General features: G+C 54.3%; 1 protein-coding gene across 8 annotated transcripts in view; it reads right to left on the reverse strand.

Annotated features, from left to right (window-relative positions):
• Positions 1–3,756: 3,756 nt before the first annotated feature.
• Positions 3,757–27,213, reverse strand: part of SLX4 (SLX4 structure-specific endonuclease subunit) — a 30,508-nt gene continuing 7,051 nt past the window's right edge. For 5 of the 8 annotated variants that reach the window (XM_063655084.1, XM_063655083.1, XM_063655078.1 and 2 more), the window contains 12 exons: positions 24,728–24,917; positions 23,589–23,801; positions 20,400–20,602; positions 19,982–20,298; positions 18,766–19,006; positions 18,218–18,306; positions 17,062–17,208; positions 15,315–15,481; positions 11,620–13,925; positions 7,315–7,468; positions 5,689–6,102; positions 3,757–5,284 (listed from right to left, as the gene is read on the reverse strand). In XM_063655084.1, coding sequence (XP_063511154.1) covers positions 4,930–5,284; positions 5,689–6,102; positions 7,315–7,468; positions 11,620–13,925; positions 15,315–15,481; positions 17,062–17,208; positions 18,218–18,306; positions 18,766–19,006; positions 19,982–20,298; positions 20,400–20,602; positions 23,589–23,801; positions 24,728–24,917 — 4,796 coding nt within the window. In that variant the 3' untranslated portion in view covers positions 3,757–4,929. The remainder of the gene's footprint in view (positions 5,285–5,688; positions 6,103–7,314; positions 7,469–11,619; positions 13,926–15,314; positions 15,482–17,061; positions 17,209–18,217; positions 18,307–18,765; positions 19,007–19,981; positions 20,299–20,399; positions 20,603–23,588; positions 23,802–24,727; positions 24,918–27,213) is intronic. The other 3 variants (XM_063655082.1, XM_063655081.1, XM_054455743.2) reach the window with 3 other exon arrangements.

Here is a 27,213-nt window from a genome sequence, read left to right on the forward strand (position 1 = left end):
TCCCTGTGGCCCCGGGTCCTCACCTCTTCCTGTGCTGGGCTCCACCTCATTCTTCCTTCCTGTCTAATTTCAACAGCCAACAGCCTCGCAGACACATCGAGGAGCCGGGGCTCCCTGGTTTGGTCACCGCCCCCGTGTAAGTCAAGTGCGGGGGCGATGCTGGGGGTCTTGACTCTGGGACTAAGTGTCCCTGCAGGTGGCATGCTCAGGATAAAGTGGCCGGTGCCAAGGTTGTTGACATATCATCTCCATCCCGCCAAAAAGGAAGCTGCCCCGCCATCAATAAATGCTTGTTTTCAGGCGGGTGGTCAGGAAATCAAGTGAGCAGCCTGAGGTCACGCAACTAGAGGGTGACCCCAGCAGGACTGGACTGCGCCCTCCCACATCCAGGCCACGCCTGTGGCCCTCCTTATTTATTTCTTTATTTGAGACAGAGTCTTGCTCTGCCGCCCAGGCTGGAGTGCAATGGCACGATCTCGGCTCACTGCAACCTCCCCCTCCCAGGTTCAAGAGATTCTCCTGCCTCAGCCTCCTGAGTAGCTGGGATTATGGGCATGCGCCACCACGCCCCGCTAATATTTGTATTTTTAGTAGAGGAGGGGTTTCGCCATGTTGGCCAGGCTGGTCTTGATCGCCTGACCTTGGGTGATCCACCCACCTTGGCCTCCCAAAAGGGTGAGATTACAGGCGTGAGCCACTGCGCCCAGCCTATTTACTTTTTGAGACAAGATCTTGCTCTGTCACCCAGACTGGAGTGCAGTGGTGTGATCTCGGCTCACTGTAGCCTCTACCTCCTGGGGCTCAAGTGATCCTCCTGCCTTGGCCTCCCAAAACATGGAGATTACAGGTGTGAGCCACTGTGCTCCCTCTTTTAAAACCTCTTGCTTTCTTTTCTCTCTGTCACCCAGTAGGCACCTCTGACTCAGCTGTGCCCCATAACATCTTCCTGTGAGCAAAGGGCTCCCCAGAGGCAGGTCACCTGTACCCTAAGAGGAAACAGCAAAATGTTGCCGTCCGCGGCAGGAGATCACACTCGGCCCCTGGAAGTGGACCTCAGTGGGTGGCCTGCCCTGACAGGGAAGGGCGTGAGGGGGAAGGACATGGGCCAGAGCAAGCCACATGAGAAAAATGGCAATAAAGGAAAAGTATGGGACGTCCACTGGGGACAGGGAGCAAGCAACGTGGGGCCACTGAGGGAAGCAGGTGACAAGGTGGGAGCCAAGGGACAGGGGTCTTGGGGTCTGAATTTTCCTCAGCAAGCAAGTGGGAGCCAGCAATGGTTGTAGAGCAGGAGAGTAGTGGATCTGGACTCATAGAGCAACTTGTGGCTCAGGGGAGGTGGGAGGGTTAGCTGGTTTCCCAGAGCCTGTGTGGGTGATGGGGGAGAGGGAACTGAGGCAGCAGACCAGAAGTACTCCTGCACATTCCCCTGCCTGCCTGCTTTCTTTTCCCTCCTTCCTCTCCCTCCCTCCCAACAATGCTTTCTGAACACCCAGGAACCTGCTGGGTGCTGGGAGGACACGATGGCCCCTCGAGAAAGCTGCCTGAGGCTCCAGGCAGCCAGAGTGCAGACCCGGCAGCTGCAGCCTCGGCTGTGGGGAGCAGCAAAGGTGCCTGAAACCAGGCCGCCCACAGGATGTTGGAAACCGCAGGGCCCGGTGGGTATCCGTCACATGAAAGGGGCCAGAGGCTCACTCTGCCTCCCTTCGTGGCTCGGGGGGATGGATGCGGAGCCCGAGAGGACACAGCCTCATCCACGGGATCTCGGGGAGCAGCCCAGCTCAGCCCAGCCCAGCCCTGCCCCTGTTCCTCCCCCTCGCAGGAATGTCCATCAGTCCACACAGGGCTGGTCCCGTTCCCCACTCTGCCCACTCTGCTGAGAACCAGGTGGGCCGTCCTCCTGGCTTCTGGTGGAGGCGGGGGTGCTGGGCTGGGGGCTCCCTAACTGTTCTCACTCTGGGGCTTTCTGTCCACCCAGAGCTGGGGTCAGCCAGACAGGCAGCGACCTTAGCCCTTCCTAACTCAGCAACAGCGCGAGGCCCCTGCCTGCAGGCTCTTTCTCTGTGAGTGCCCTCGCCTGGGCCCAGGCTGGGCTGTGGCTCCCCTGTGACTGCCTTGAAGGGTTGTGCCCAAGCCATGCCAGGTTGGGGCCACCAAAAGTGACGATGGACAGACCCTTGTTTTCTGATTTAGTTGTTACCAATGAAAGTTCTACTGCCAGTCTTTTCTTTTCCCCCTTTAGAAATTTTTTTAATATTGTTTTCAAAATAGAGATTTGGCCTTACTATGTTGCCCAGGCTGGTCTCAAACTCCTGGGCTCAAGTGATCCTCCTGCCTTGGCCTCCCAAAGCACTGGAATGACAAGTGGGAGCTACCGCACCTGGCATGCCAGCTTCCTTCTCAGTCATTCCTGGAAGGTAACTCTCTCTCGCCTTGTCCACGAAGTGGCCCCATTACCTGCCAGTCTTGCTGCGGGTGCTGTGAGAAGGCATTTTCCATCTGTCAGCTGGACCTAGTTTTATGCTGCCCGGGTCAGCGTCATCCCTGTGGCAGGGGCCAGGTCTATTCCTGGATGCCACCACGCCTCTGTGGGTTCCTGCAGTGACTCCTTCAACCCTTTCCCTCTGGAGGCATCAGCTGCTTCACGGCTTGTTTCAGGACAAGGAAATGCTGCTTTGTACAGGTTCAGGGCCAGCATCCAGTCCCCTGGCCGGGTGGCAGTGCATAAACCGAGCCTCTGCCCAGCGCTGGTTCCTGTCAGCCCAGGGAGCGTCCAGCAGCCCCAACTGAATCCAAGGTCGCCGCAAGGCTGGAATCCAGTCCCCAGGCCATGCCTCCACCAGCCTTGGGCTCACACTGCACTCAAGGCTCCTAACCCAGCTTCTTAACTACTTGGAACCCCTCCCCCAACCCATCTTTACCAGCCTTGAAGTTCTGAACTTTCAAGTCATGGCACACAACACATGCTTCCCCAAACCACAAACCCTGCGAGGCCGGACAGGGGCCCCGAGTCCCCCACCTTCACCACTCCCTCTGGCTTCCCTAACACCAGGGAGGGGGATCAGCCCGTCAAGGAAGCAGCGCGTGATGCCTTCCAAAACAGGCCAGCGGCCAGCCTCAGATTGATCACAGCAGATCTCAGGCTTGCAAATTGTTCGCCCCGGGCACTGTAAGCTGGGAGGCCTGGGCCTCTCAGCTGGTTCACGTGCCAGGACATAGTATGCGTGCCAGAAACCACATTTCACCCCCTAAACGCTGCTCGGCCCTAAGACGCAGCTCACAAACCCCTCTTCTGGGAGGCTGTCCCTGACACGGCCCTTCAGGAAACCGCAGCCCGACTCCCCACCAGGCTGGGATAGGCCAGCATCTGTCTCCTCCACTGGACTGGACGCATTGGTAAAGGCACATGCTGTCTCGGTGAGTTGTGGGGTGGGCTGAGTGGTGGGGGTGGGGCCTGAATCTGCTTTTGTAGCAACTCCCGGCTGAGGCAGCTGCTGGGGGTGCTTGGGCCCCACTTCGAGGAGCGGGGGCTGGAGCTTGGCAACCGGCCAGGGTTCTGTTGGATGCGGGTGTGTGGATTAATGGATGAACATCTGCATCTCTGGTCTAGGAACTGAAATGAGGAGAGAGCAGGCCCAGGTTACTCCGAAGTAAAGGGCAGGTGCAAGGTGGGGGCTTTTGCAGGCGTGGGGCAGGGGCTGAGGGGCCAGGTCCCACCTGTTTCCCTCGTGATCTCCCTGGAATGTGGCAGCCAGATTTTAATAAAGCCTTTTTGGTTTATTGCACATCATATAAAACTGACTGCACTGTATTTGAAACAGACGAGGACATACACAAGGATGGAGAGACCAAGGTTTCCTTCTTTTCTGGCTCTCATCTTCCTCCACGCTGCTCCTGAGGCTGGAGGCAGCTTTAACCCAAAGAATGGAACCCGCTAGTGAACATGTTTGTTTTGTGGTGGCATCAGAGTTGTTCTGGGCCCTTGTGCACTGTCCAGTTTGGAGACTGCTGGTAACAATGACAAGTGTCCGGGTAGCACAGCTGGGCCAGGAGAGCTGCATCTGGGCTGTGGCAGTGCAGGGAGCCTGAGGACACCTGGTCTCAGGCTGGTAGTGGCTGGGGTTGGCCTGAGTGCTGAGGAGAACGGGCCCGGGCTGCTGGGGCAGGCTGGACCTGACGTCCATCTCAGAACAGACATGTGGGGCAGCTGTGCCCAGGACTGGTAGGCTCAGAGGGTGGCAAATGTGGCAGAATAGGCCATGCCCTGGCCAGCTGGTGATGGCCCACTGCCCCCGGGACACCTGAGGGCCCTACTGGGTTAAAGGGAGACACACTGGGCTGGGCACAGTGGCTCACGCCTGTAATCCCAGCACTTTGGGAGGCCGCAGCAGGCGGATTGCCTGAGCTCCGGAGTTTGTGACCAGCCTGAGCAACATGGTGAAACCCCGTTTCTACTAAAATATAAAAAATTAGCTGGGCGTGGCAGCATGTGCCTGTAGTCCCAGCTATCCAGGAGGCTGAGGCAGGAGAATTGCTTGAACCTGGGAGGCGGAGGTTGCAGTGAGCCGAGATTGTGCCACTGCACTCCAGCCTAGGCGACAGAGCAAGACTCTATCTCAAAAAAAAAAAAAGAAAAAAAGAAAACGAAAACCAAAAAGGGAGACACACTGTGAGCACGGACAGAGGAAGGGGCTGGAGTCTCTAAATCCAGTGGGTGACATGCTCCAAATGCCACTCTAGAAAGCAGAGCCCAGAGGAGGAAGCCCTGGATTGGGCTGTGGTCATCATCACAGTGCAGAGCTGAGGTGGTCCCCAGGCCCAGAAATGCCTGTGGAGGCCTGACCCACGCTGGGTGTCCCAGGTCCTCCCTGCAAATGGCGGGGGTGGGGGCTGCTGATGGCAGGATGGGGTGGGGTCGGGAAGGCCCCATCAGTTCCGCTCCGTCTTCTTCTTGCCCCGAGGCTGCCGCCTCCTGCCCTGGAGCTTCTCCCTGCGGGTGGCGGCAGTGGTAAAGGTGATACAGTGGGTGTCAAGGAAGTCCAACAGCCTGCGCGAGGACACACGGAGGCCGTTCTGCTTCAGCTCTGCCTGCAGCTCCCCCAGCTCAAAGGGCTGGTACAGCAGCACCTTCTGGTACAGGGCCGGCTTGGAGCGGATGTAGCATCTCAGCGCCTCGTCCGTGTCCGCCGCCTGCATGGCTGCCTGTGAGGCACTGACCTCCTCCTCGCCCTCCTCCTCTTCACCTGCAGACTCAAATGCCGCTCCAAACTCACAGGAGGAAGAACTGAAAAGAGCCAGACCAGGACGTTTTACAACCCCTTTCTCTCTGGCCCCTGAGACCATGAGCCTCTTTAAAGGAAGGAGGGTGTCTACGGGTCCCACGGAGCCTGGCCTGTGGCACGATCCCCAGCAAGGCAGGACGGGCCTGAGAGATCCCTGCAGGCTACTCCAGCGGGATCCTGCCCCAGCCAGAAATGTCTAGCATGTGGGGCAGGAACCAGGAGGCTTGCGCAGGGCTGGGGTCAGGGAACCAGCCCCCTAAACCCACCTGGTTTTCCCATAGGTCAAACCCAGAAGGTGACAGGGGTTTTTGAAGATTGGCCATTAGGGCCTCACTCGTGCCAACCCTCACGCCCACGGGCCAGAGGATACATGAGGCCACCGACCCCATCACATCCACCCGGTTACCTCTGTGAGCTCAAGGAGCTGTCACTGCCATCCACAGAGGTGGCCACGGATTCTTGAGAGGCTGGGATCTTGGCGTCATCATCGAGGCCTGGAGGTGCCTCCTTGGTGGGCGACCTGCTTGGGGGTGTGATGCTTTCATGATGCTTCCTTGGATGTCGGGGGCCCTTGGTCTTAGCAGGTCCTTTGGGCCTATGGGCCCCGGGTCCTGTGGTGGCCTCCTGCTGGGCATGGACCCCTGCCCTTGAAGGCTTGTGGGTCTGGGAGGCGAGGGTCTGGCAGCGAGGTGCCTGCAATAGCGGCTGTGAGGACTGGCTCTCGTCCTCGGAGTCTGAGTCCAGGGTCTGGTGAGTGTACTGGAATATCTCCTTCAGCTTCAGAACCATCTGGCGTTTAGGCAGAGGGCGGACTCCAAACCTGACGGAGGGACAGGTGGATCTCAGGACCCACCCACACAGCTGGTCCATGCTCCACAATGTTCCCTATCTTAGCAAAGAGTGATACCCAATGCATTCAGCGAATGGCTTGTGTGACAAACCATAGATGCCTGACTTCTGTGAGCATCGGAGGTTAGTGTCTATTCTAGGCGCCAACTAAGCTTACTCCAAATATTCCAAAAGAAACATTGCCAGCCAGGCACAATGGCTCACGCCTACAATCCCAGCACTTTGGGAGGCTGAGGCAGGAGGACAGTTTGAGCTCAGGAGTTCGAGGACAGCCTGGGCAACATAGCAAGACCCCGCCTCTACAAAAAATACAAAAATGAGCCAGGCATGGCGGTGTCACCTGTAGTCCCAGCTACTTGGAAGGATGAGGTAGGATCGCTTAAGCCTGGGAGGTTGAGGCTACAGTGAGCCAAGATCACATCACTGTACTCCAGCCTGGGCAGCAGAGTGAGATCCTGTCTCCAAAAATAAAAAATCAACAAAAGATATGCTGCTCCCAGTTCTGAGGGATGGTGGCAGCAGCAGCTTCCCCGGGTGCCCGAGTGGAAGAGCAGTGTCATATGGATGTGAGAGTTAAATGTTCTTTAAAAAAAAAATCAGGCCTCCGCTGGGCGCAGTGGCTCACGCCTGTAATCCCAGCATTTTGGGAGGCCGAGGCGGGTGGATCATGTGGTCAGGAGTTCGAGACCAGCCTGGCCAACATGGTGAAACCCAGTCTCTACTAAAAATACAACAATTAGCCTGGTGTGGTGGCGTGTGCCTGTAGTCCCAGCTACTCAGGAGGCTGAGGCAGGAGAATCGCTTGAACCCGAGAGGTGGAGGTTGCAGTAAGCCGGGATTGTGCCACTGCACTCCAGCCTGGGCGACACAGCAAGACTCTGTCTTTCAAAAAAAAAAATCAAACCTCCTCACTCAGACTGCTCTGGCTAGGGGGCCATTTCCATCCACATGGAATATGGGGACCTGCTGCCCAGGGGTGACATGCAGGAATCCTGTGTGTTGCCTCCCCGGAGAATGGTACGCAGAGAGAACTGGGCGGCTCACCCTGGCACCCAGCAGTCACGCATGCTCCCTAAGGAGCCGACTGCAGACCTTTCTTCCCAAGCCCAGGCCAGCTGCATCCACCAGACCCAGAGACCACACGGGGGACCCTTCCACCCCCAGGTGTGTGAAACCCGGTTACTCGTGGGAGGGAAAAGACCACTGTGGGCAACAAGCTTTGAAGACCGCCAACCTATCCAGTTCCTTCTTCAGCACCGGTGTCTCCATAATGGAATACTGTGGCATTGGCGTTATGGGCACTTTGGGGGGCAAGTTCTTCTTCCGATTAGCACCTTCTGGGTAAAACAAAAGAAGCACACGTTTTAGCATGAGGGACACGGATTTCCCACATCTGATCCCAGTAGCGTGACCAAGAGGAGTAATGCACTTGAAGATAACCCAAGCATCGTTTTGCTCCATGAAAGCAACAGTGGTCACCCCTTCCCTGTCTGGAGCAGGGGCTTCCCGATGATAGCATCGGTGACATGCACTGAGCACCACACCTTGTATAACATGGATGCCGGCTGAACACAGCTCCTGGGGCCACTGAACCCAACAGCCCGGCACATGACTAAAACTTATGCATGTAAACTTAAAAATGTCTGATCCACAGTGACAACTTGAGACAATGGGGCACACTGATACTCTTCAAACAGGCTTAGACATCAGTTTTGCTTTTTAAAAATAATTCATCAGTTTAAAAAACCCAGTTAAAAAATGGGCAAAGGGGCCGGGCGCGGTGGCTCACGCCTGTAATCCCAGCACTTTGGGGAGGCCGAGGCGGGCAGATCACGAGTTCAGGAGATCGAGACCATCCTGGCTAACACGGTGAAACCCCGTCTCTATTAAAAATACAAAAAATTAGCTGGGCTTGGTGGTGGGCGCCTGTAGTCCCAGCTGCTCAGGAGGCTGAGGCAGGAGAATGGCGTGAACCTGGGAGGCGGAGCTTGCAGTGAGCCAAGATCACGACACTGCACTCCAGCCTGGGCGACAGAGCGAGACTCCGTCTCAAAAAAAAAAGGCAAAGGATGTGAAGAGACATTTCTCCAGAGAAGTTCTACAAATGGCCAATAAGCACATGAAAAGGTGCCCGACATCATTAGTCATCAGGGAAATGCAAGTCAAAACCACAGTGAGATACCACTGCACGCCCACTAGGATGTCCATAACAAAAAACACAGAGGGCTTGGGCAACATGGCAAAACCCTATCTCTACAAAAAAAAAAAAAAAAAAAAAAAAATACAAAAAAAGTTAGCTGGGTGTGGTGGCCCAAGTCACCAGTGTGGGCAGCTGTTTGTGGCTGGTTCCAGCTACTCAGGAGGCTGAGGTGGGAGGATCACCTGAGCCAGGAAGGTTGAGGCTGCAGCAAGCTGTGAACACGCCACTGCACTCCAGCCTGGGCGACGGAGCAAGACCTTGTCTCAAAAAGACAAACAACAACAACAAAAACAGAATAACAAGTGTTGGTGGAGATTTAAAATGGTGCACTCACTTTGGAAAACAGTCTAGCAGTTCCTCAAAATGCTAAACACAGTTGCCATATGACCCAGCAATTCTACTCCTAAGTATAGAACCAAGAAGAATGAAAACATGTCTACACGAAAACTCGCACATGAATATTCCTAAGTGGCAGTATTAATAACCAGAAATTAAAAACAACCCGTATGTCCACTAGTAGATGAATGGATAAGCAAAATGTGGCATACCATCAGTGGGGTATTAGTCAGACATACAAAGGAATGTATGCCCAAAGCCGGGGCAACATAGCAAGACCCTGTCTCTACTAAAAAAAAAAAAAAATTAGCCGGGCATGGTGGCAGCTGCCTGTAGTCCCAGCTACTCAGGAGGTTGAGGTGGGAGGATCACTTGAGCCTGGGAGGTTGAGGCTACAATGAGCTGTGACTGTGCCACTGCACTTCAGCCTGGGTGACAGAGCAAGACCCCTGACTTAAAAACAGGCCAGGCACAGTGGCTCAGGCTTGTAATCCCAGCACTTTGGGAGACCAAAGTGGGTGGATCACTTGAGGTTAGGAGTTCGAGACCAGCTTGGCCAACATGGTGAAACCCCATCTGTACTAAAAATACAAAACAATTAGCCGGGCATGGCATGGTGATGGGCGCTTATAATCCCAGCTACTTGGGAGGCTGAGGCGGGAGAATCGCTTGAACCCGGGAGGTGGAGGTTGCAGGGAGCCGAGATCGTGCCACTGCACTCTAGCCTGGGCAACAGAGCGAGACTCTGTCTCAAAAAAAAAAAAAAAAAAAGGAATAAAAAGGAATAAAATATTGATCCATGCTACAACATGTATGAATCTTGAAAACTGTATGCTAACTGAAAGAAGCCAGACACAGACACAAAAAGTCACAAAAAGCCACATATTAGTCATATATGGCTCTGTTTATATGAAATGTCCAGGACAGGCAAATCCATACAGATAGAAAGTAGGTTCTTGGTTGCTGGGGCTGGGGGAAGGGGAAGGTGAGAGACTGCTCATGGGTACGGGATTTTTGAGATGATGAAAATGTTCTAGAATTAGAGAGTGGTGACAATTGTACAACAGTGTGAATGTACTAAGAACCACTGAACTGTCCATTTTAAAAGGGTGGATATTATGGTATGTGAATTATATCTAAATAAAGCTGTTACTTTAAAAAATAATAGGCTGGGCGAGGTGGCTCACGCCTGTAATCCCAGCACTTTGGAAGGCCGAGGCAAGTGGATCACCTGAGGTCAGCAGCTCAAGACCAGCCTGATCAACATGGTGAAACCCGTCTCTACTAAAAATACAAAAATTAGCTGGGCGTGGTGGTGGGTGCCTATAATCCCGGCTACTCAGGAGGCTGAGGCAGGAGAATCCCTTGAACCCGAGAGGTGGAGGTTGCAGTGAGCCGAGATAGCCCCACTGCACTCCAGCCTTGTGACACATTGGGAACAGTCAGACTTTGGTTCTTCTGCCTTTTATGACTATGGAGCCCTTTGAGCCCCTGACGAAAGCGACAGGCTCTGTCTCCTAAGAAAGGCACGATTCTTCCTGTGGCCACAGCGTCATCCTGAAGCCCACCTCAGATCTGCTCTGCAGCCTCCTGCAGCTGTTCTCACAGCACTGCCTGGGAACTGGTTAGAAATGCAAATTCTTAGTCACCCTCCAGAAGCAAAGCTCTGGGGCAGGCTGGACCACACCTGCTATAAGAAGTTCTCCAGGTGCTTCTGAAGCCCCTGAGGGCCGAGGACACTATCAGTGGCCTCATTCATCTGGAATTTGGGAGGAAATGGGCCCCCAGGCCACAGGCAGGTGCTCACTCACAGCCTGGCCTTTCTCCCAGTCATGCTCAGCCCAGCCTTGCCTGTCCTCGCCCTCCCTGGAGGTGCCTGGACGGGAGCAGCAGCACCGAGGGGGCCAACACCTGGGGCTCTGACTCTCCCCAGGGACTGAAATGAGCAGGGAGGTGGCATCCCTGCACCTGGGGGGACCAGGAAGAACAGGCCTCACAGCCTCTCATGCTTGTCCCACCTGATTCTTTTTTTAATTGAGGTGAAATTCACATAAAAAAATCGTAAAGGGAATAATTCAGTGGCATTAAGTATTCACAATGTTGTACAACCATCACCTCTATCTATTTCCAAAACATTTTCAGCACCCCAAAAGGACACCCTGTACCCAATAAGCAGTCACTCCCCATTCCCCCTCCCTCCAGCCCAGGCCAACCACTAACCTGCGTTTTCTCTGGATTTGCCTATTCTAGACATTTCATATCCATGAGTGCAGACAGTACATGACCTTCTGTGTCTGGCTTCTCTCACCCAGCAGCATGTTTTCCGGGTCGTCCACGCGGTAGCGTGTAGCAGTGCCTCACTCCTCTTTGTGGCCAAACACTATTCCATTTTCTAGTGGTCTAGATGGGCCACGTTTGGTTTCTCTGTTCATCTCCTGACGGGCATTTGGGTTGCTTCCAGCTTTTGGCGATTGTGAATAGCGCTTCTATGAACCTGCATGTGTGAGTTCCTGTTTTTAATTCTTTTGGATATACAGGTAAAAGTGGAATTGCTGGGTCCTGCAGCCAATCTACGGTTAACATTTTGGAGAACCACCCTCGTCCAATCTTAAGGCAAGCCGATACTTGCTGAATGAGTTGTGGCCTTTGGAGGTGCCGGCTCCGTGTTCTGGAGAAGGGTCCACAGATGTGGATTTTTAACACATGCCCAGGTGAGCACTGGATCCAGGCAAGTTTGGGAAACACTGACTTACTGGCTAAGAAGTGTAGCATGAGAGCCAGCCCAGCTCTCCTCCACTGTGGAGGGGAGTCTGGAAGGCAGCGGAAGTGTCGTGCCTCAGGTCAGCAGGCATTCAGAGGGCAGCCCCTGGGTCTCATGACTGATCTCCCCACCCTCTTAGTGTAAAATAGTAACAAAGACAGTCCCCTTCCCCAGCTCTCCTGGCTACTCACTGGGTGTCTCTAACCCTTCGGGCTTCTGAGCTCCACCGGCGCTTAGCATCTGGGCCGGAGGAGGGGTCTCTGGAGGCCTCTGCTCTTCCCCATCCCAAACATCCCACAGAGCCGAATTCAGAAAGCTCGGCCTGCTGTTCCCCGGGGAGCCCGCGCCCGAGGACTTCTCTTGCAATTTCCTCTGGGTAGTGCAGCTTCCTCGGATTGGGGTGGTGTCCAGGAGTCCCGGGGAGCAACAGTCATGGCTGTTGGCGGCCTCCTTCATCCTGCGGCTGGGGCTGCTGGTGCTCAGGGGGCCGGTCCGCTCCAGGTTCCAGTGGTCAATGGGAATTGGCGAGAGGGGCTCCATGTGCCAGCAGCAGTCATCAATTGGAATTGGGGGGTCACTGTCCAGTGGGGGGCTGCTGTTGGCCTGATGGGAGGCCACCTCCTGCTCATCGTCACTGTCTCCGACTTCCACCACTTCACTCGCTGTGGTCTGGTTCAGGAAGCTTGGCTCAGGCTGCGAGTGTTTCAGGAATCGCCTGCTAAAGTGGGCGCGGTCCCCTGAAATGGGATGTGGAGCCAGCGGAGAGGAGTGCGGGTGGCCCCCGGGGTGCGGACGGGAAGGGCTTCTGTGGCCTTGCCTTCTGCCGTCAGAAGTTCCTGGAGAGACAGGAGTGAGGCATGAGGACGGTGTCTGGGGCGGTGGTGTCTGGGGCCTGATGACAGAAAACTTCTGTGCGGCTTCGTTCCCTTCCCTGTTTCCTACGGAGGCCCTGGGCGTGTGCTGAGTCACCGCCTGCACGGCCAGCCCGCTTCTGAGGCTGCTGATTTGGGTCTGGGAAGAACAGTCGCGGCTTCTGCTGGCCAGCGGGGTGGCGGGCACCAGCCACGAGGTGTCTGTGGTGCTGGCCTCGCTGGGGCTGCTCTCACGGTCACAGAACAGCCAGGGAGCCCCTCTGCTGCCCAAAGAGCCCCGATTCTGCGGCAGCGCCCCCTCATCCTCCTGCTGCAGCACAGCTTCCCTTCTTGGTGGGCTCTGGGAAGGTTCCTGATCTGCATCAACATCAATGACGGAAAACAGCTCACAGGACCTAGGGCTAATTTCTAGAGCTTTCCTTTCTTCCAGAGGATCACTAGAAATAGACTTCATTTTGGTTTGTTCTAGCTCCAGCTCCTCATCCGAGTCCAGTAAGAGGATGACCTCATCTTCTTTGTTCAGTTTGGATGAAGATTTCTGAGATCTGGAGCTCGAATGGTCAGGATTTGACTGGGTTAGGTCAATGGACAGAGATTTTTCTGGGAACATCAGGACCCCCTTATTTCTGCACTCCAGCACGGACCGACGCTCTTTGCCTTTCTGGTGCCCTGGCTCTTTAGATAGCGTGAGGATGCTCCTGTCCTTTTTCTGCTTTGATGGCACAGCTGGAGACAGCAAGGTTGGGGAGCCCACCTGGGAAGTTCCGCCACGGGACCGGGGTGTCGACAGGGATGACCCACTTACGTGATGAGGGTGATGAGACCCGCGGGGACTCCTGCCCTGGGGAGGCCCCAGTAGGAAGCGGCACGGGTGCGGTGGAGACGACTGCCAGGGAGCCAGGCGATGAGAAACCTCCAGCCCCCTTTCCCTGACAGCGCCACTTTGTTCCTCGGGCTCACTTGTTATTTGGGACGGCTCTGAGATGTCTCCCTGAATTGATGAGAAGAGCTGTTCGTAATCACTGGCATCATCTGAGTGCGGAAGGGAGCCTTCTTTTCTCTCTGCCCGGCAGTCCCTGGAAGGGCTGGAGCAGCTGGAATGGCCAAGCGCCTCCTCTGGCACCTCCTGCTCAGGGGCCTCTGCTCCCCGTGCCCCTGAGTGCTGGCCCTGGGATGGCGGGAGAGTGCAGTGTCCCACCTTCTCCCAGGTGGTGGTGGCCTCGTCTGTTCCTGGCTCCATCTCCTCCACCTTGTCCCACTGTTTCTGCACCTGGACACTTGCTAGGAGCTGCCCAGAAGCCGGACTGCCACCCTCCAGCCAGTCAGCGTCCTCGCCGGCACCCGCTGCCCTTTCTTCCTGGAGCAGCTTTCGCTGAGTAGCTGCAAATTCATAAATTTCTTCCATTTCTGCTTCATTCATGTTTTCTTGATCTTCTTCATGGTCCTTGGATTTCAACAAAGTCTCCGCTTCCTCCTCTTCATCTGCCCACATTGACCTCAAGAGTTCCTGGAAATTCTCAGCCCTGCTTTCGCAATGCTCTGCTTCCTTCTCCCACAGTTCGCCCTCTGAGTCCGTGGCAATAGGCACCTGTTCGCACAGGTGAACGAGCTCGCTCACGCCAAACCTGCAACATGAAACATTGACGGTCATCGCCCCTCTGTGTGGAGATGGGCTCCGGGTGCCCCAGTGGGGTGGCGGACCAGAGCAGAGTCTTCACCAGGAGGAATGGCCATGACCCAGGCCCTGCTCCCTTTGAAGACAGTAGTGTCCACACTCCTTGCCAGAAACACCCAGGCCACTGAGTTCCAGAAACCAGAGACTGACAACACTTAAAGCAGGGCTTCCTAACTACAGCTGCAGACATAAAGAGGTGTGTCGGGCTGAATGTAAGGTAACAGGGATTGGCAGAGCTACAAAACTGGGGAGTCTGCTGCCTCAAAGGCTCTCAAGATATGCCGTCAGGGCCAGGCATTGTGGCTCATGCCTGAAATTCCAGCACTTTGGGAAGCCGAGGATCACTCAAGGCCAGGAGTTTGAGATCAGCCTGGACAACATAGAAAGTCTCCATCTCTACAAAAAAATGTAAAAATTAGCTTAGGAGTTCAAGGCTACAGTGAGCTGTGATCATGTCACTGCAATCCAGCCTGGGCAACAGCAAGAGACTCTGTCTGTAAAAGGATAAAAAAGGTCATGCATGGTGGCTCATGCCCATAATCCCAGCACTTTGGGAGGCGGAGGCAGGAGGATTGCTTGAGGTCAGGAGTTCAAGAACAGCCTGGGCAACATAGCGACACTCCGTCTCTCCAAAAAATAAAAAATAAATGAAAAGACATGGCATCAGACACAATCCACAGCATATCAAGTCCTTGCGTCAGCCCAGGCCAATAGGCAAGCCAGCCAGCCACCTGCTTGAAGGCTCTGTGGCCTAGTCAGTATATTTCCAACTCCAGAGGCTGAGCTGTTCCTTTCCTAAGAAAGCAGCGGAGGGAGGATGCAGGCTTGGATCAGCGGCCCAGGGCCTGTCCGGACGCACAACACTTGTCCCTCTAGCTGCTGCCTCTCTCCTAAGATGCTGGCTAGACAAGCCAGGAGAGCTGCAGCATCTGGGATGCAGCCTAAGCATTCTCTCCATGCCCATTTTATGGGACTCCGGAAAGGACTGCCGTTGTTCTGGTCTAGCAGTGGAACAAACACTGAGCAGCGGTGTTTGCGGGGCGCTGTAGTGAAGGGCCATTCTCTTATCACACCTAGGGGGTTAAAAACCACGGGACTCGATAGAGCCCTCCTGATCCAGTGCTCGGCACCCTTGCAAGTGTCTGTTCTGGCCTGACCTTCACCTAACACGCCCTGTTCCACAGGGTCATCACTGGTCATGGACTTGGGATTAAAAGGTATAAACAGGACTGTTAGTTCTCTTGGCCTCAGCCCCGAGCCCTCTGCAGCACAACCCTCCAGAGCTGTCAACCTGCCAGTCCTCGTCAGTTAATTTCAAAAGCTGGGGAGCAATCCAGACCTGTGGGCCAGGGAGCTCAGCTCAGAGCTAAGGCCAGGAGGAAGGCCAGTGTCCGCGGTGTAGAGATAGTGCAGGAACGTGCGGGCGGCCTCGGTGCTCACGTCACCCAGCAGGACACGCTGGGTCAGAACCCCGTCCTCTACAGCGGAGAAGCCTTCATTGTTCACCTGAAGGTGAAATGCAACACAGAGGGTTTACTGATCAGAGAGTTGTACCTTGGAGCAAAGCAAACGGTCTGGGGTGTCCTGCAAGTCACTAGTCTTTTTATTTTTCTTTTTAGAGACAGTGTCTCCCCTTGTCACCCAGGCTAGAGTGCAGTGGTGTGATCATGGCTTACTGCAGCCTTGAACTCCTAGGCTAATTTTAAATTTTAATTAATTTTATTATTTTGAGTTGGAATCTCTCTCTGTTGCCCAGGCTGGAGCACAGTGGTGAGATCTCAGCTCACTGCAACCTCCTGGGTTCCAGCGATTCTCCTGCCTCAGCCTCCCGAGTAGCTGGGATTGCAGCCGCCCACCACCATGCCCAGCTAATCTTTTATAGTTTCAGTAGAGACAAGGTTTCACTATGTTGGCCAGGCTGGTCTTGAACTCCTGACCTCAGGTGATCCACCCTCCTCGGCCTCCCAGAGTGCTGGGATTACTGGCGTGAGCCACTGCGCCCAGCCCCTAGGCTAATTTTTAATTTTTTTTGTAGAGATGGGCTCTCACTATGTTGTTCAGGCTGGTCTTGAACTCCTGGCCTCAAGCGATCCTCCCACCTTAGTCTCCCAAAGTACAGGGATCTCAGGCATGAGCCACCGTGCCCGGTCCCTAGCCTTATAAGCAGCTCCATGCCCCAGGAAAAGCATTAGCCACTGTTTATGCAGATTTTTGGCCAATAATTTTACAGGTGAGGCCTAATACTCCTCTTTTGTCAAATCGTATTGGGACTAGATATTCCAGGACCCAGTTAGAGTCCTCCTAATAGACACATCTGGGATCCAGAACTTTGACAGAGACTGAGAATAGGTCCCTGAGTTCCTGCCCACAGTCAAGTCAAATGCTTTCAAGTCAGAAAGCAGAAGGTTCATCAGCACCTCATCCCTGAGGAGATCAGTTATGAGCCTTTGTAATTATGCAAATAGAGAAAAGAGAAAACAATTGTGGGAAACAATGGATTTTCTTTTTGTTTTGTTTTGTTTTTGAGACAGAGTCTTGCTCTGTCGCCCAGGCTGGAGCGCAGTGGCACAATCTCAGCTCACTGCAAGCTCTGCCTCCCAGGTTCATGCCATTCTCCTGCCTCAGCCTCCCAAGTAGCTGGGACTACAGGCGCCCGCCACCACGCCCGGCTAATTTTTTGTATTTTTAGTAGAGACGGGTTTCACTGTGTTAGGATGGTCTCGATCTCCTGACCTTGTGATCCGCCCGCCTCGGCCTCCCCAAGTGCTGGAATTACAGGCGTGAGCCACCACGCCCGGCCAAACAATGGATTTTCATTCAACAGAACGAAAACGCTGATGTTTCCCAGTTGTGAGGCCATCCCCTCACACCCACTCCTAACCTCAAGCGTGGGTCTTTATTTCTTCTCCACATGTTAGAGAAAGGGATGGGTGGGAGGGAGAAGGTGAGAACATGGTGGGGCAGGAAGTGAGGGAGATTGCGGGGGTGGAAAGGGCACCTGAGACATGGGGAGGCCTGGTTGGAGAAAGGCAGGAGAAGAGAGGGAGAGAGAGGAAAGGAGGGCACACGGCAGCCCACGTACTTACATACTGGATGAGGAGTGGGCATCGGGCATAAAGCACGAACTTGTGGGCGTAAAGCACCTCCCCGCTGTCCATCTGGAACTGGACGTCACTCAGGTGTGGGTTATTGACCATGGCGCCAAAGTCAGCAACCAGCAGCCCAAGGGAGAGCTGAAGTAGGAGGAGAGGAAGAGCCGTCACCTCCCCACCTCTGCTCCGCTACCTGGGCAGTGGGAAGCTCCTCGCATGGAGGTGGCGCTAGGGTGGGCCGGGAGCCAGGACCTGCGTTCTCCTTTCCTCTCCAAAACGCTTCCCACGATGAGCTCAACCTCTGAGTGACCCTAAGGCCCTGAGTAGCACAGAAGAGCAAAGCACTAGCTTGTTCCTCTGGCTCTTGCCAGCGGCTTCCCTGGTGCCCGTGGAGAGGCCAGACATGGGGCTAGATGTGAACTCATAGTGCTGGCAGCTCCCGCACTGAGTGGGCCAGGCTGCGGGATACCTGGGCTTTGAGGAGGTGCACCCATTCCCTGTGACGGACAAGCACCCTGAGTCCAAGCAGCTCGGGGACCTGGCCAAGAGGACAGCCGGGTCCAGTCTGTGATGGTGTCCCTGGGCTGGCCTTGGCATGAAGTGCTTGGTTGACACTGACATGCAAATGGGAGGAGGTCCACTCTAGGGAAAAGCCAGTTCCCACCCCGGTTCTTCCCCAGACAGCGCACTGACAGGGAGGCCAGGCCAGGCTGCTCAGCTGTGCCCTGGAGCCCAGCTCAGGACCCGCACAGAGGGGAGGGAGAGCAAGCCCTTGGTGAGCTCGCAATTACTGAGGAACGAGCAGAGCGTGCCTGGATGGGGCAACCGTGCTGAGAAACTGTGGTCCCTCTACACTCCTGGGACCCGGGAGAGGGCAGGCTCCGGGGCTTCAACCCCGAGGTGCCCCATGGAGTCACAGACGGAAAAGGCAGAAGCCTTGTGGCAGAGCCCCCAGAGGGGCGCTGGGGCGGCTGTGGGTCCGTGGTATGCTCACGGATGTCAGGATGTGGCAGCCTTCTGGAAAGCAGAGGTCTTGAGAGGCCACTGCACTTGCGTTGGGGGCCAGAGGCCAGCCGTGAGCCAACCCCACCACACACGTGGCAAGCGGGATGGCCGGGACCACAGAGCGCGGGCCAGAGCCAGTCCTTACCGAGGTGCGGCCGCCCCTGTCCAGGTGCTTGTCCTGCGATGACACCACAAACCCAGTCAGAGGAAGGCCGCTGGGCACCACGTCCAACCCTGAGTGGAGGATTCACAGGTTAAAGGAACGTCACAGCCCAGCCACGTCCACCACCAAGAAGATAGCGTTGACCACAGGCTGAGCCAGCCCCTGCGGTGCCTCGGAAGGTGCTTGCTATCCGAGGACATCTTCATGCAAAGCAAACCCGCACACCCTGTCTCACCACCACCCCACCAGGGAGGTAAGAGAACAGCAAAACGGACAGTTCACACAGAGAATTCACTCGCTGTGGGCAGACAACTCTGTCTTTGGTTAAAGTGGAAGGAAAATCATGACAGAGTTGTCTATGCCACATTGAGCTTTGAGAAAAAATGAAAGCACCCAGGGGCTGTGTGTTCTCCCACCAGGTCAGAGCTGCCGTCACAGCGGCACGACAGCCAGTCCATGGCAGCCTCAGCCGCGGGGAGGGGAGGCCCGGGAGGGCAGGGCTGGCCCTAGAGTCCCACCCAGCATCTCACCTGCAGTCCCTTCCGAGCCAGCCAGGCCCCCACTGCCGGGCCACGGGCTGGCGCTCAGTCCCTCCCTCGCCAGGTCCACGAGGTCCTGCAGGGCCTGGTGCTCCCTCTGGCTGGCCGAAGGCGACGGGCCCCTGGAGCCACAGCCTGCAGTGGGGGTGCCGTGGAGAGCAGGTGACCTTCGCTCACCCAGCTCTGAGTGCTCAGGTGGCACCAGAGGCGGCACGGGCTCCTGCATGAGGCCCTGAAAGAAGCCAGTAAGCAGAGTGACCATGTGGTCACTGTCATTGACACGCACACTGCAGAAGCCATCGCATGTGGTATGCACGGCTGGACCTAAAACTACAGAGCAGGACGTGGGCTGTGGGGACGGACCGTCCCCAGGGCTCCATCCACAGCCTGGAGCAGTCCTGGGATGCTTTTCCCCAGCACTCATATCAACATGCTCCTCCTCTGTCACGGCCAAGGCCAGGCCTGTGGCATCTGTTTGCACAAAGGCTTGTCAGAGGCCAGGGGGGCCCAGCTTGCCACCCTCCTGAAGTCCTCCAAGCCGCCTCAGGCAGGTGCATACCGACTCCAGGGCTACTTGCTGCAGGACTGTCTGGAGTGTGTGTTTCAAATGCCGGATCCCGGGCTCCGTCTGAGGCATTTTGCCAGCTGCCCTGGGTTTCTGTTTTTTTTTTTAAGACAGAGTCTCGCTTTGTTGCCCAGGCTGGAGTGTAATGGCATGATCTCGGCTCACTGCAACTTCCGCCTCCCTGGTTCAAGCGATTCTTCTGCCTCAGTCTCCCAAGTAACTGGGATTACAGGTGTGTGCCACCATGCCCGGCTAATTTTTGTATTCTTAGTAGAGATGGGGTTTCACCATATTAGCCAGGCTGCTCTCGAACTCCTGACCTCGTGATCCGCCCACCTCGGCCTCCCAAAGTGCTGGGATTACAGGCGTGAGCCACTGCGCCCGGCTGGCACTCTGCATTTTCAACAAACTCCAGGAACACACTCTAGTGGACACCAAGGGTCCTCCCTGATCCTACCCAGAGTACCATGTAGTTGCTGGACAGAGAAGAAAGCTGCAGCCACCAAGTGCCCCTCTGGCCTCCCACCTCCACCTTTCCTTCCTGGACTTTCCATCACCGGCTATGGGTACCCAGTGTTGCAGTTCTGGGACCGCCAACCTCCCCCAAAAGCCTATACCACGTGCCTGAGGGGAGGGACTCACCTGGGCAGGCCGCTGGGGCACAAGAGGAGGGACCAGCCTGGCCGTGTAGAAGGCCTCCATGGCCCAGGCCCCAGTCAGTGCGCTGCCCTCCCACAGAAAGCTCTGCTTGCGTTCAGGTGGAGGAGGACACTGGCCCGCTCTTTCCCACCCTTCCTTTAAAATCCTGCTGGCAGGAAGTGGTGGTGTGCTAGACAATTCCACTTCCTCAGAGAGGAGCAGGGCCACACGGTCCTCTATCTGTCGGCCTGTGGTTTCAGAGTCCTGGACTAACAACAATGGGGGGGACACCGGGGGTTTCTTCTTGCGACTTTTCTTCTCTAGAGAGAAACAAAAGCGACACCATCAACGGTGGAGTTGGTCCACTCACCCGGGACCTGCTGGTGGTCTCTCCCAGGGTTACTGTTCTGGCCACACAAACCTGCTTCTGGTCTTATCCTCTCAGAAAAGGCACTTTCCAGCCTGAGTGCTGGCACAGCCGCACCTGGCTCCATCTCCGACCGGGACAGAGCCATGGCCACCAGCAGGTCCTTGGACGGTGCCTCGTCCACCTTCCGCCTCTTCCTTGGCCCCTTCTTGCTGGTGGGTCCTCTCCGTTTCAGACCTCTACTGTGATCACTGAAGCTAGAAAACAGCCAAACAGAAAAGCTACTGGGGCTAGAGGAGTGCACGCTTCTCAGGTTGGTCACACTGGCCTGGAGAGGGCTGGGCCTGAGAGAAAAGTGACGGATGTGGACCTGCCAGGCAGATGCATCCCCCACTTCCACTGCCTTGTGTGAACTCATTCAATCCCAGTTCAAAAGTTCAACATGGCCCAGGCACAGGAGGGTGTGGGTTCCTTCACGTGCTGCTGTCCAGCAGGCTCATGGCAGATGTACGGAGCCATCTGTGCTACTGCACATCCTCATGTGGGCAAGCCCATCCAATGGACTCAACAATCGATGGCTCTGAGCAGGCTCCCTGGACTCCCACCACCTTCACCCATCAATACTTCCGATGCTCCTTACACGGTCCTGGCCACACTGGCAGAAAAGGATCCCTTCCCTCCTGCAAGGGCTCCACGGCAGTGCCTCTGCCCATGGCCAGAAGGAAGGGGTTCCCAGCTTAGGCTGTCAATGGTCGACATTATACCAGCCGCCCTGGGACTCTGCACTTTCAACGGGCAGCAGCTCGTTTGGTTTGGAGGAAAGGAACAGGAGTTTCTGGCTGGAGAGAACCTAGGCAGCCTGGGTGACTCCCAACAAGCTGGGCAAGAAGGAGGAGGGCAGAGGTGACAAAGGAACTTAGCACAAACCGGGCCCACCTTCCCTGCAATGCAGTCATGCCTCTGGCTTTTGCAAGAGCTTGTGCTCTCCACAGGGCCAGGGATGGCTCAAGTTCACCTTCCCAGGAACGTGGATAACCACAGCCTCTCAGAGGGAAAGGAGCCACCTGGGCAGCCTGGGACCCTACCTCTGTGAAGGGAACACAGACTCTGTCCCCTCCTCACTCCCCAGCAGGCCAGGTTTGGGCTGTGGGGAAAGAGTATGAGGCACTCTGGCCGGGGCATGCGTTCTGATGACCACAGGCTTGGCCTTTGGGGAGGGAGGGGTTCAAAGACCCCATGAGGGCATCCAGCTCCTGTAGTTTTCTACTCTAACAACCTTCTAAACGGATCCACATACATCTAGTTTCAGTACTTGGAGGTATTCTAAAGGCAGACATACTTTATCTGAGCAGGTGCTTTTGGTGTGGTCCTGCCAAGAAAGAAGCAATGGCTTAGGTGACGTCTATTCTAAGGCCTCAAGGCTTGCACCCCTGCCATGCTGGTGTGGAGGTGCTAAATATAGATGGGCTCCCCGGCCAAGAGAATCCCCTCTGCCCTCTGCCATCTCAGTCCCAACTCAGCTCAGCTGCCCATGACCTGTGTGCAAAGCAGTGGGCGGGACAAACAGCCATCACCTTTGGCCTTCCCTTTGCTCCTCACAGCGGTCTCAAACCTGCAGGAGTCAAAGGTCCAAGTTGCCTTTGTTCACTATGAACCTGGTGTCAGCTCTAGCGTCCTCAGCAGCAGGGCAGTGTGGAGCAGGGCCAGCCCTCTGGCACTTGTGTGGCTGTGGTTTGCATGCTGAGGACTTGTTTCCTGGCTGTGAGCAAGGCAACTCATTTTAACTTTTAAGCATTAATTCATGCAAGATTTTTTAAAAATAGGGTCCTACACTTCTGTTTCACCACCTTTGTTGTTGTTTTTGTTTGTTTGTTTTATGAAGACAGGTTCTCGCCCTGTCGCCCAGGCTGGAGTGCAGTGGTGCAATCACAGCTCCTGCAACCTCGGCCTCTCAGGCTCAAGTGATCCTTCTGCCTCAGCCTCCCAAGCAGCTGGGACTACAGGTGTGCAGCAACACAGCCAGGTAATTTTTAAATTTTTTGTAGTGATGGGTCTTGCTATGTAGTCCAGGCTGGTCTTGAACTCCTGGGCTCAAGTGATCCTTCCGCCCTGGCCTCCCAAAGTATTCAGATTACAAGTGTAAGCTACTGTGCCTGGCCAATCACCAACTCTTTGAACTGTGCTGAATAATCTTGTTAACAGTGTGAAAACTGGACTATGCTGAGGTGGAAACCATGCCGTCCAACAACGAAATGGATGGAGTAAAGTGACTACCAAATTCTTAGATGTGGTAAAGCAGTAGTCCCCAGTGTTTTTGGTACCAGGAACTGGTTTCATGGAAGACAATTTTTCCATGGGACAGGAGTTGGGGGAATGGTTTCAGCATCAAAGCATTCCACCTCAGATCATCAGGCTTTAGATTCTCATAAGGAGAGCTCAACCTAGATTCCATGCATGAGCGGCTCACAATAGGGTTTGTGTTCCTATGAGTCTAATGCCACCACTGATCTGACAGGAGGCAGAGCTCAGGCAGTAAAGCTTGCCTGCCCACTGCTCACCTCCTGCTGTGTGGCCAGGTTCCTAACAGGCCACAGACTGGTACTCGTCCGAGGCCGGGGGGTTGGGGACCCCTGCACTAGAGGGTACCGACTGTGGGATCATGGGATTGGAAACTCAGGAAGGACCTTGAGGAAAACAGTGCAATGATCATTTCTGCACCCACCTAAAGGGGCAGGTCCAGAGCCTTCCAGAATGCAGATTCTGTCCCCTCCTCACTCCCTTCTAGACTGTGCCCGATTTCCACCCTAAGTGTTTCATTTCCAGAATCAAAGAGGGCTCTTTTTTCCTCCAACACCATAAAAAGCTTTTTTTTTTTTTTTTGGAGACAGGGTCTCACTCTGTCCAGGCTGGAGCGCAGTGGTGCGATCTTGGCTCACTGCAACTTCTACCTTCTGGGTTCAAGTGATTCTCCTGCCTCAGCCTCCCAAGTAGCTGGGACTACAGGCATGCGCCACCATGCCCAGCTAATTTTTGTATTTTTAATAGAGACGAGATTGTACCATGTTGGCCAGGCTGGTATCAAATTCCTGACCTAAGGTGATCTGCCCACCTTGGCCTCCCAAAGTGCTGCGATTACAGGTGTGAACTACTGTGCCCAGCCCATAAAAAGCTTTTTTAAATAGAAAAAGCCCTGAGTGCACACAGCATTATTTGGCTTGGTTTTCTTCCTTTTCGTCGACTTACCTGAACACGGGCGGGCTGCTGCTCCCCTCGGGCTGTGCTGTCTGCAGCCGCACAGCCTGCAGCAGGAGCTGGGGGCCAACCTCCATCTTCACAGCACACTGCTTCAAGTGACTGGTTCTGCTCTTTAAGGTAAGAAACGGTTTCCCACAAATCGGGCACTCAGGGATCTGAGGCACGGAAGGTCTTAGTGTCTTTTCAGCTTCATCCAAGCACCTGAAGGAAAACAGTCAATACAGGAGAACCACCCTCCCCGGGAATGTGGATTGGAGCAAATGTGGGTCCAGGTCAACATGGATGTGCTGTGGTCAAAGCAAGTTCCCCAGAGCCAATACCCTCCACACAGCCTGGTTCCGTCTCTCGGCAGTCAGCCCCTAGACACTACACTTAGGTATCTGTCAGCAAAGTTGGCTAAAGAAAGCAAGGAAAGATTAAATGCAGTTACATGATGACTTAGAAATTCCACTCCTAAGTAGAGACCCCAAAGAACTGAAAGCAGGTACCCAAACAAATACATGAAACCCATGTTCACAGCAGCTCTATCCACAATCCCAAAGGGTAGAAATGCTCCAAATGTCCGCCAATGGATGAAAGGATAAACCAGGGTCATATTCCTCATCTAAGAATGGGAAAAACACAGTCTATCCATACAATGAGATACTGCTCAGCCATAAAAAGGAATGAAGCCTGCTCCATGCTACAACATGGATGAACCTCAAAAACAACATATTAAGTCAAAGAAGGTAGACACAAAAGGACAACTGTGCAATTTCAGAATCGGCAAGTCCATCCAGACAGAAAGTTGATTAGTGGTTGTCAGGGGAGAGAGGGGCAATAGGGAGTGGCTGCCAATGGGTGTGGGGATTCTTTTGGGGGTGATGAAAATAATCCAGAAGTGATTGTGGTGACAGTTGCCCAACTGTGTGAATATCCCAAAAGTAGTGATTTGTTCAGTTTAAATGGGTGAACTATATGTTCTGTGAATTGTATCTCAACAAAGTTATTTTTAAAAAGGGGTAGGTTGACAACAAAGCTGAGGTGCTGTTGTCACGGTAAGGTGTGGAGATCCGCACTCCAGCCCTGGGGTGCCTAGGGATTTTGGTCACGTACACGGGAGAGGTGACGGCCCAAGGTGCCCCCACCTGTTCACATGCTGTTCCCTTCGGGTCACGTTCATGGCTGAGAGGTTCTTTTGACAAATCTGGCAGAAGAACAAACCCTTTTCCTCCAGGCTATCATCACGTGCCGATGCTCCTACCCGTGCAAACTCCTGCTGCAGGGTCAAGGCCGCCGCAGCGTCGCTCTCTGGGGCAGGGGGCCCAAGCCCATACACTGTGGAGAAGCACCAAAGATCCGTGAGAATAAACTCCAAAGACAAGCTCACCCTCAGACCTCTGCTCTGTCAGCTCCTGCAGGCCATGGGGAGCAGTTGGAACACAAAGAAACCAGAACCCAGCTCTACTCTGCAGGCTGGTGACTCGGACACTGTCCAGTGAGACTGGGCACTAATCGGTGCTCCTGGAACAGCCGTCTCCAACTTTAACATGGATATGCATTACCTGGGAAGCTTGTCGACACTCAGATTCAAATTCAAGGGGTCTGGGTGCAGCCTGAGACTCTCCGCATTCCTAGCAGCCCCCAGGCTTGGCGATGTTGGCACCACAGGACCACTCTGAGTAGCAAGGACCTAAACTTTCCCACTTCTGCTTAAGTTGGCTACCTCGGGCATTGCAGGTTCACAAGGCTCATATTCCAACAAAGCTAGATGTTCTCTTCAAAACTCAACCTTTCCTGCTGACCTTTTACTGCCCATGATAAAACCAGGGCAGACTGAAATGCCTTTGGCGATTAAAAGGCAGCATCTCTTACTTAGCATCAGACCCAAGAATGGACTGATTCTGGTCTTGAGATGGCTCCCAGGGTGGCCCATCTGATATTGCTGGAGCAGACCCCTGTCACTCACAAGGGATATGCCCTGAATGCCTCATAAATCCCCAAGTTCTTGATGGCTGTGGCCTACCAGTGCCTGCCACTGAGGCCAGCAAAACAGCACACCTTCATTTTGGTGCCCTGTTTTGTTTGTTTGTTTGTTTGTTTGTTTGTTTTGAGATGGAGTCTCACACTCTGTCCCCAGGCTGGAGTGCAACTACGCCATCTCAGCTCACTGCAACCTCTGCCTCCCGGGTCCAAGTGATTCTCCTGCCTCAGCCTCCTGAGTAGCTGGGATTACAGGTGCCCACCACCACGTCCGGCTAATTTTTAGTAGAGACAGGGCTTCACCATGTTGGCCAGGATGGTCCTGAATTCCTGACCTCAGGTGATCTGCCCACCTTGGCCTCTCCAAAGTGCTGGGATTACAGGCGTGAGCCACCGCATCCAGCCTGGTTTGGTTTCTTAACAAAGAAATGGTTTAGCTCTTCCTGAGTACTTGCTGGGTGTGATGTGAAGATACAGAGAGAACTGAGTCAAAATGCAGGGCAGGGGCAGAGCTCACACCAGCTGGGTGCCTCCTCTGCACCTCACATGTGCGTCCAGGACTGATGCCTCAGCAGGACATCAAATCACTGCCTACTGTGGACCCTGGGGTTGCCTGAGACTCCTCTGTGCTACTGCAGTGAAATCTGCAATGCAATGCCAAGATCTTGCATACTTATTAGCTGTAGGTCCACCGATAATGGTTTCTTCCTATTTCTTTTCCTTTTGTATATTTTCATCAGAGATGAGAATCCATATTGTTTCGGGGATGGAGAACAGGAGCACTTGGCATTATTACGCTTACTGGGCCGGTGCCACACCAAGTACACAGCAGCTATGGGGCACTGTCGCCACCCTGTCTCACCTGGAGCCAATGAGCCTCTAATCTACTCAGAGTGGGGCAACCCAAGGGTTAGAGGAAGGAGTTAATGATCCCATAAAGAAATAAATCCAGAAAGTGGGAAATCTTATAATACAATTAGCATAGCCTCTTCAAAAACTCAGTGTCATAGGGCTGGGTGCAGTGGTTCACACCTGTAATCCTAGCACTTTGGGAGGCTGAGGAGGGCAGATCGCCTGAGCTCAGGAGTTCAAGACCAGCCTGGGCAACATGGTGAAATCCCATTTCTACTAAAAATACAAAAAAATTAGCCGGGTGTGGTGGTGGGTGCTTGTAATCCCAGCTACTCAGGAGGCTGAGGCACGAGAATAGCTTGACCCTGGGAGGCAAAGGTTGCAGTGAACCGAGATCGCGCCACTGCACTCTAGCCAAGCCTCTGTCAAAAAAAAAAAAAAAAAAAAAAGTGTCATGGAAAACAAAAGGAAACGGGGACTATTCTAGAATCTAGACCTTAGGATACTGCTGAGCTACAGCAATATGCAGTGTGTGAACTTACTGAATCCTTGTTCAGAAAAAAAAGAAACCAGCTACAAAAAATAACCTTGAGACAACCAGGGAAATTTGAATTTGAACTGGATGCCAAGCACTATTATGGAATTAAGCGTGATAATGGTATTGTGGTTATGCAGCAGAATCTAGGGGTGAAGGATCCTAATGTCTATAATTTACCTTCAGATAATATGGAAGAAAAATATGTATGCTTGGCTAGGCATTGTGGCTCACGTCTGTAATCCCAGCACTTTGGGAGACTGA

The sequence above is a fragment of the Pongo pygmaeus genome, chromosome 18, assembly GCF_028885625.2.
Source record: "Pongo pygmaeus isolate AG05252 chromosome 18, NHGRI_mPonPyg2-v2.0_pri, whole genome shotgun sequence".
NCBI classification, from domain to species: domain Eukaryota; kingdom Metazoa; phylum Chordata; class Mammalia; order Primates; family Hominidae; genus Pongo; species Pongo pygmaeus.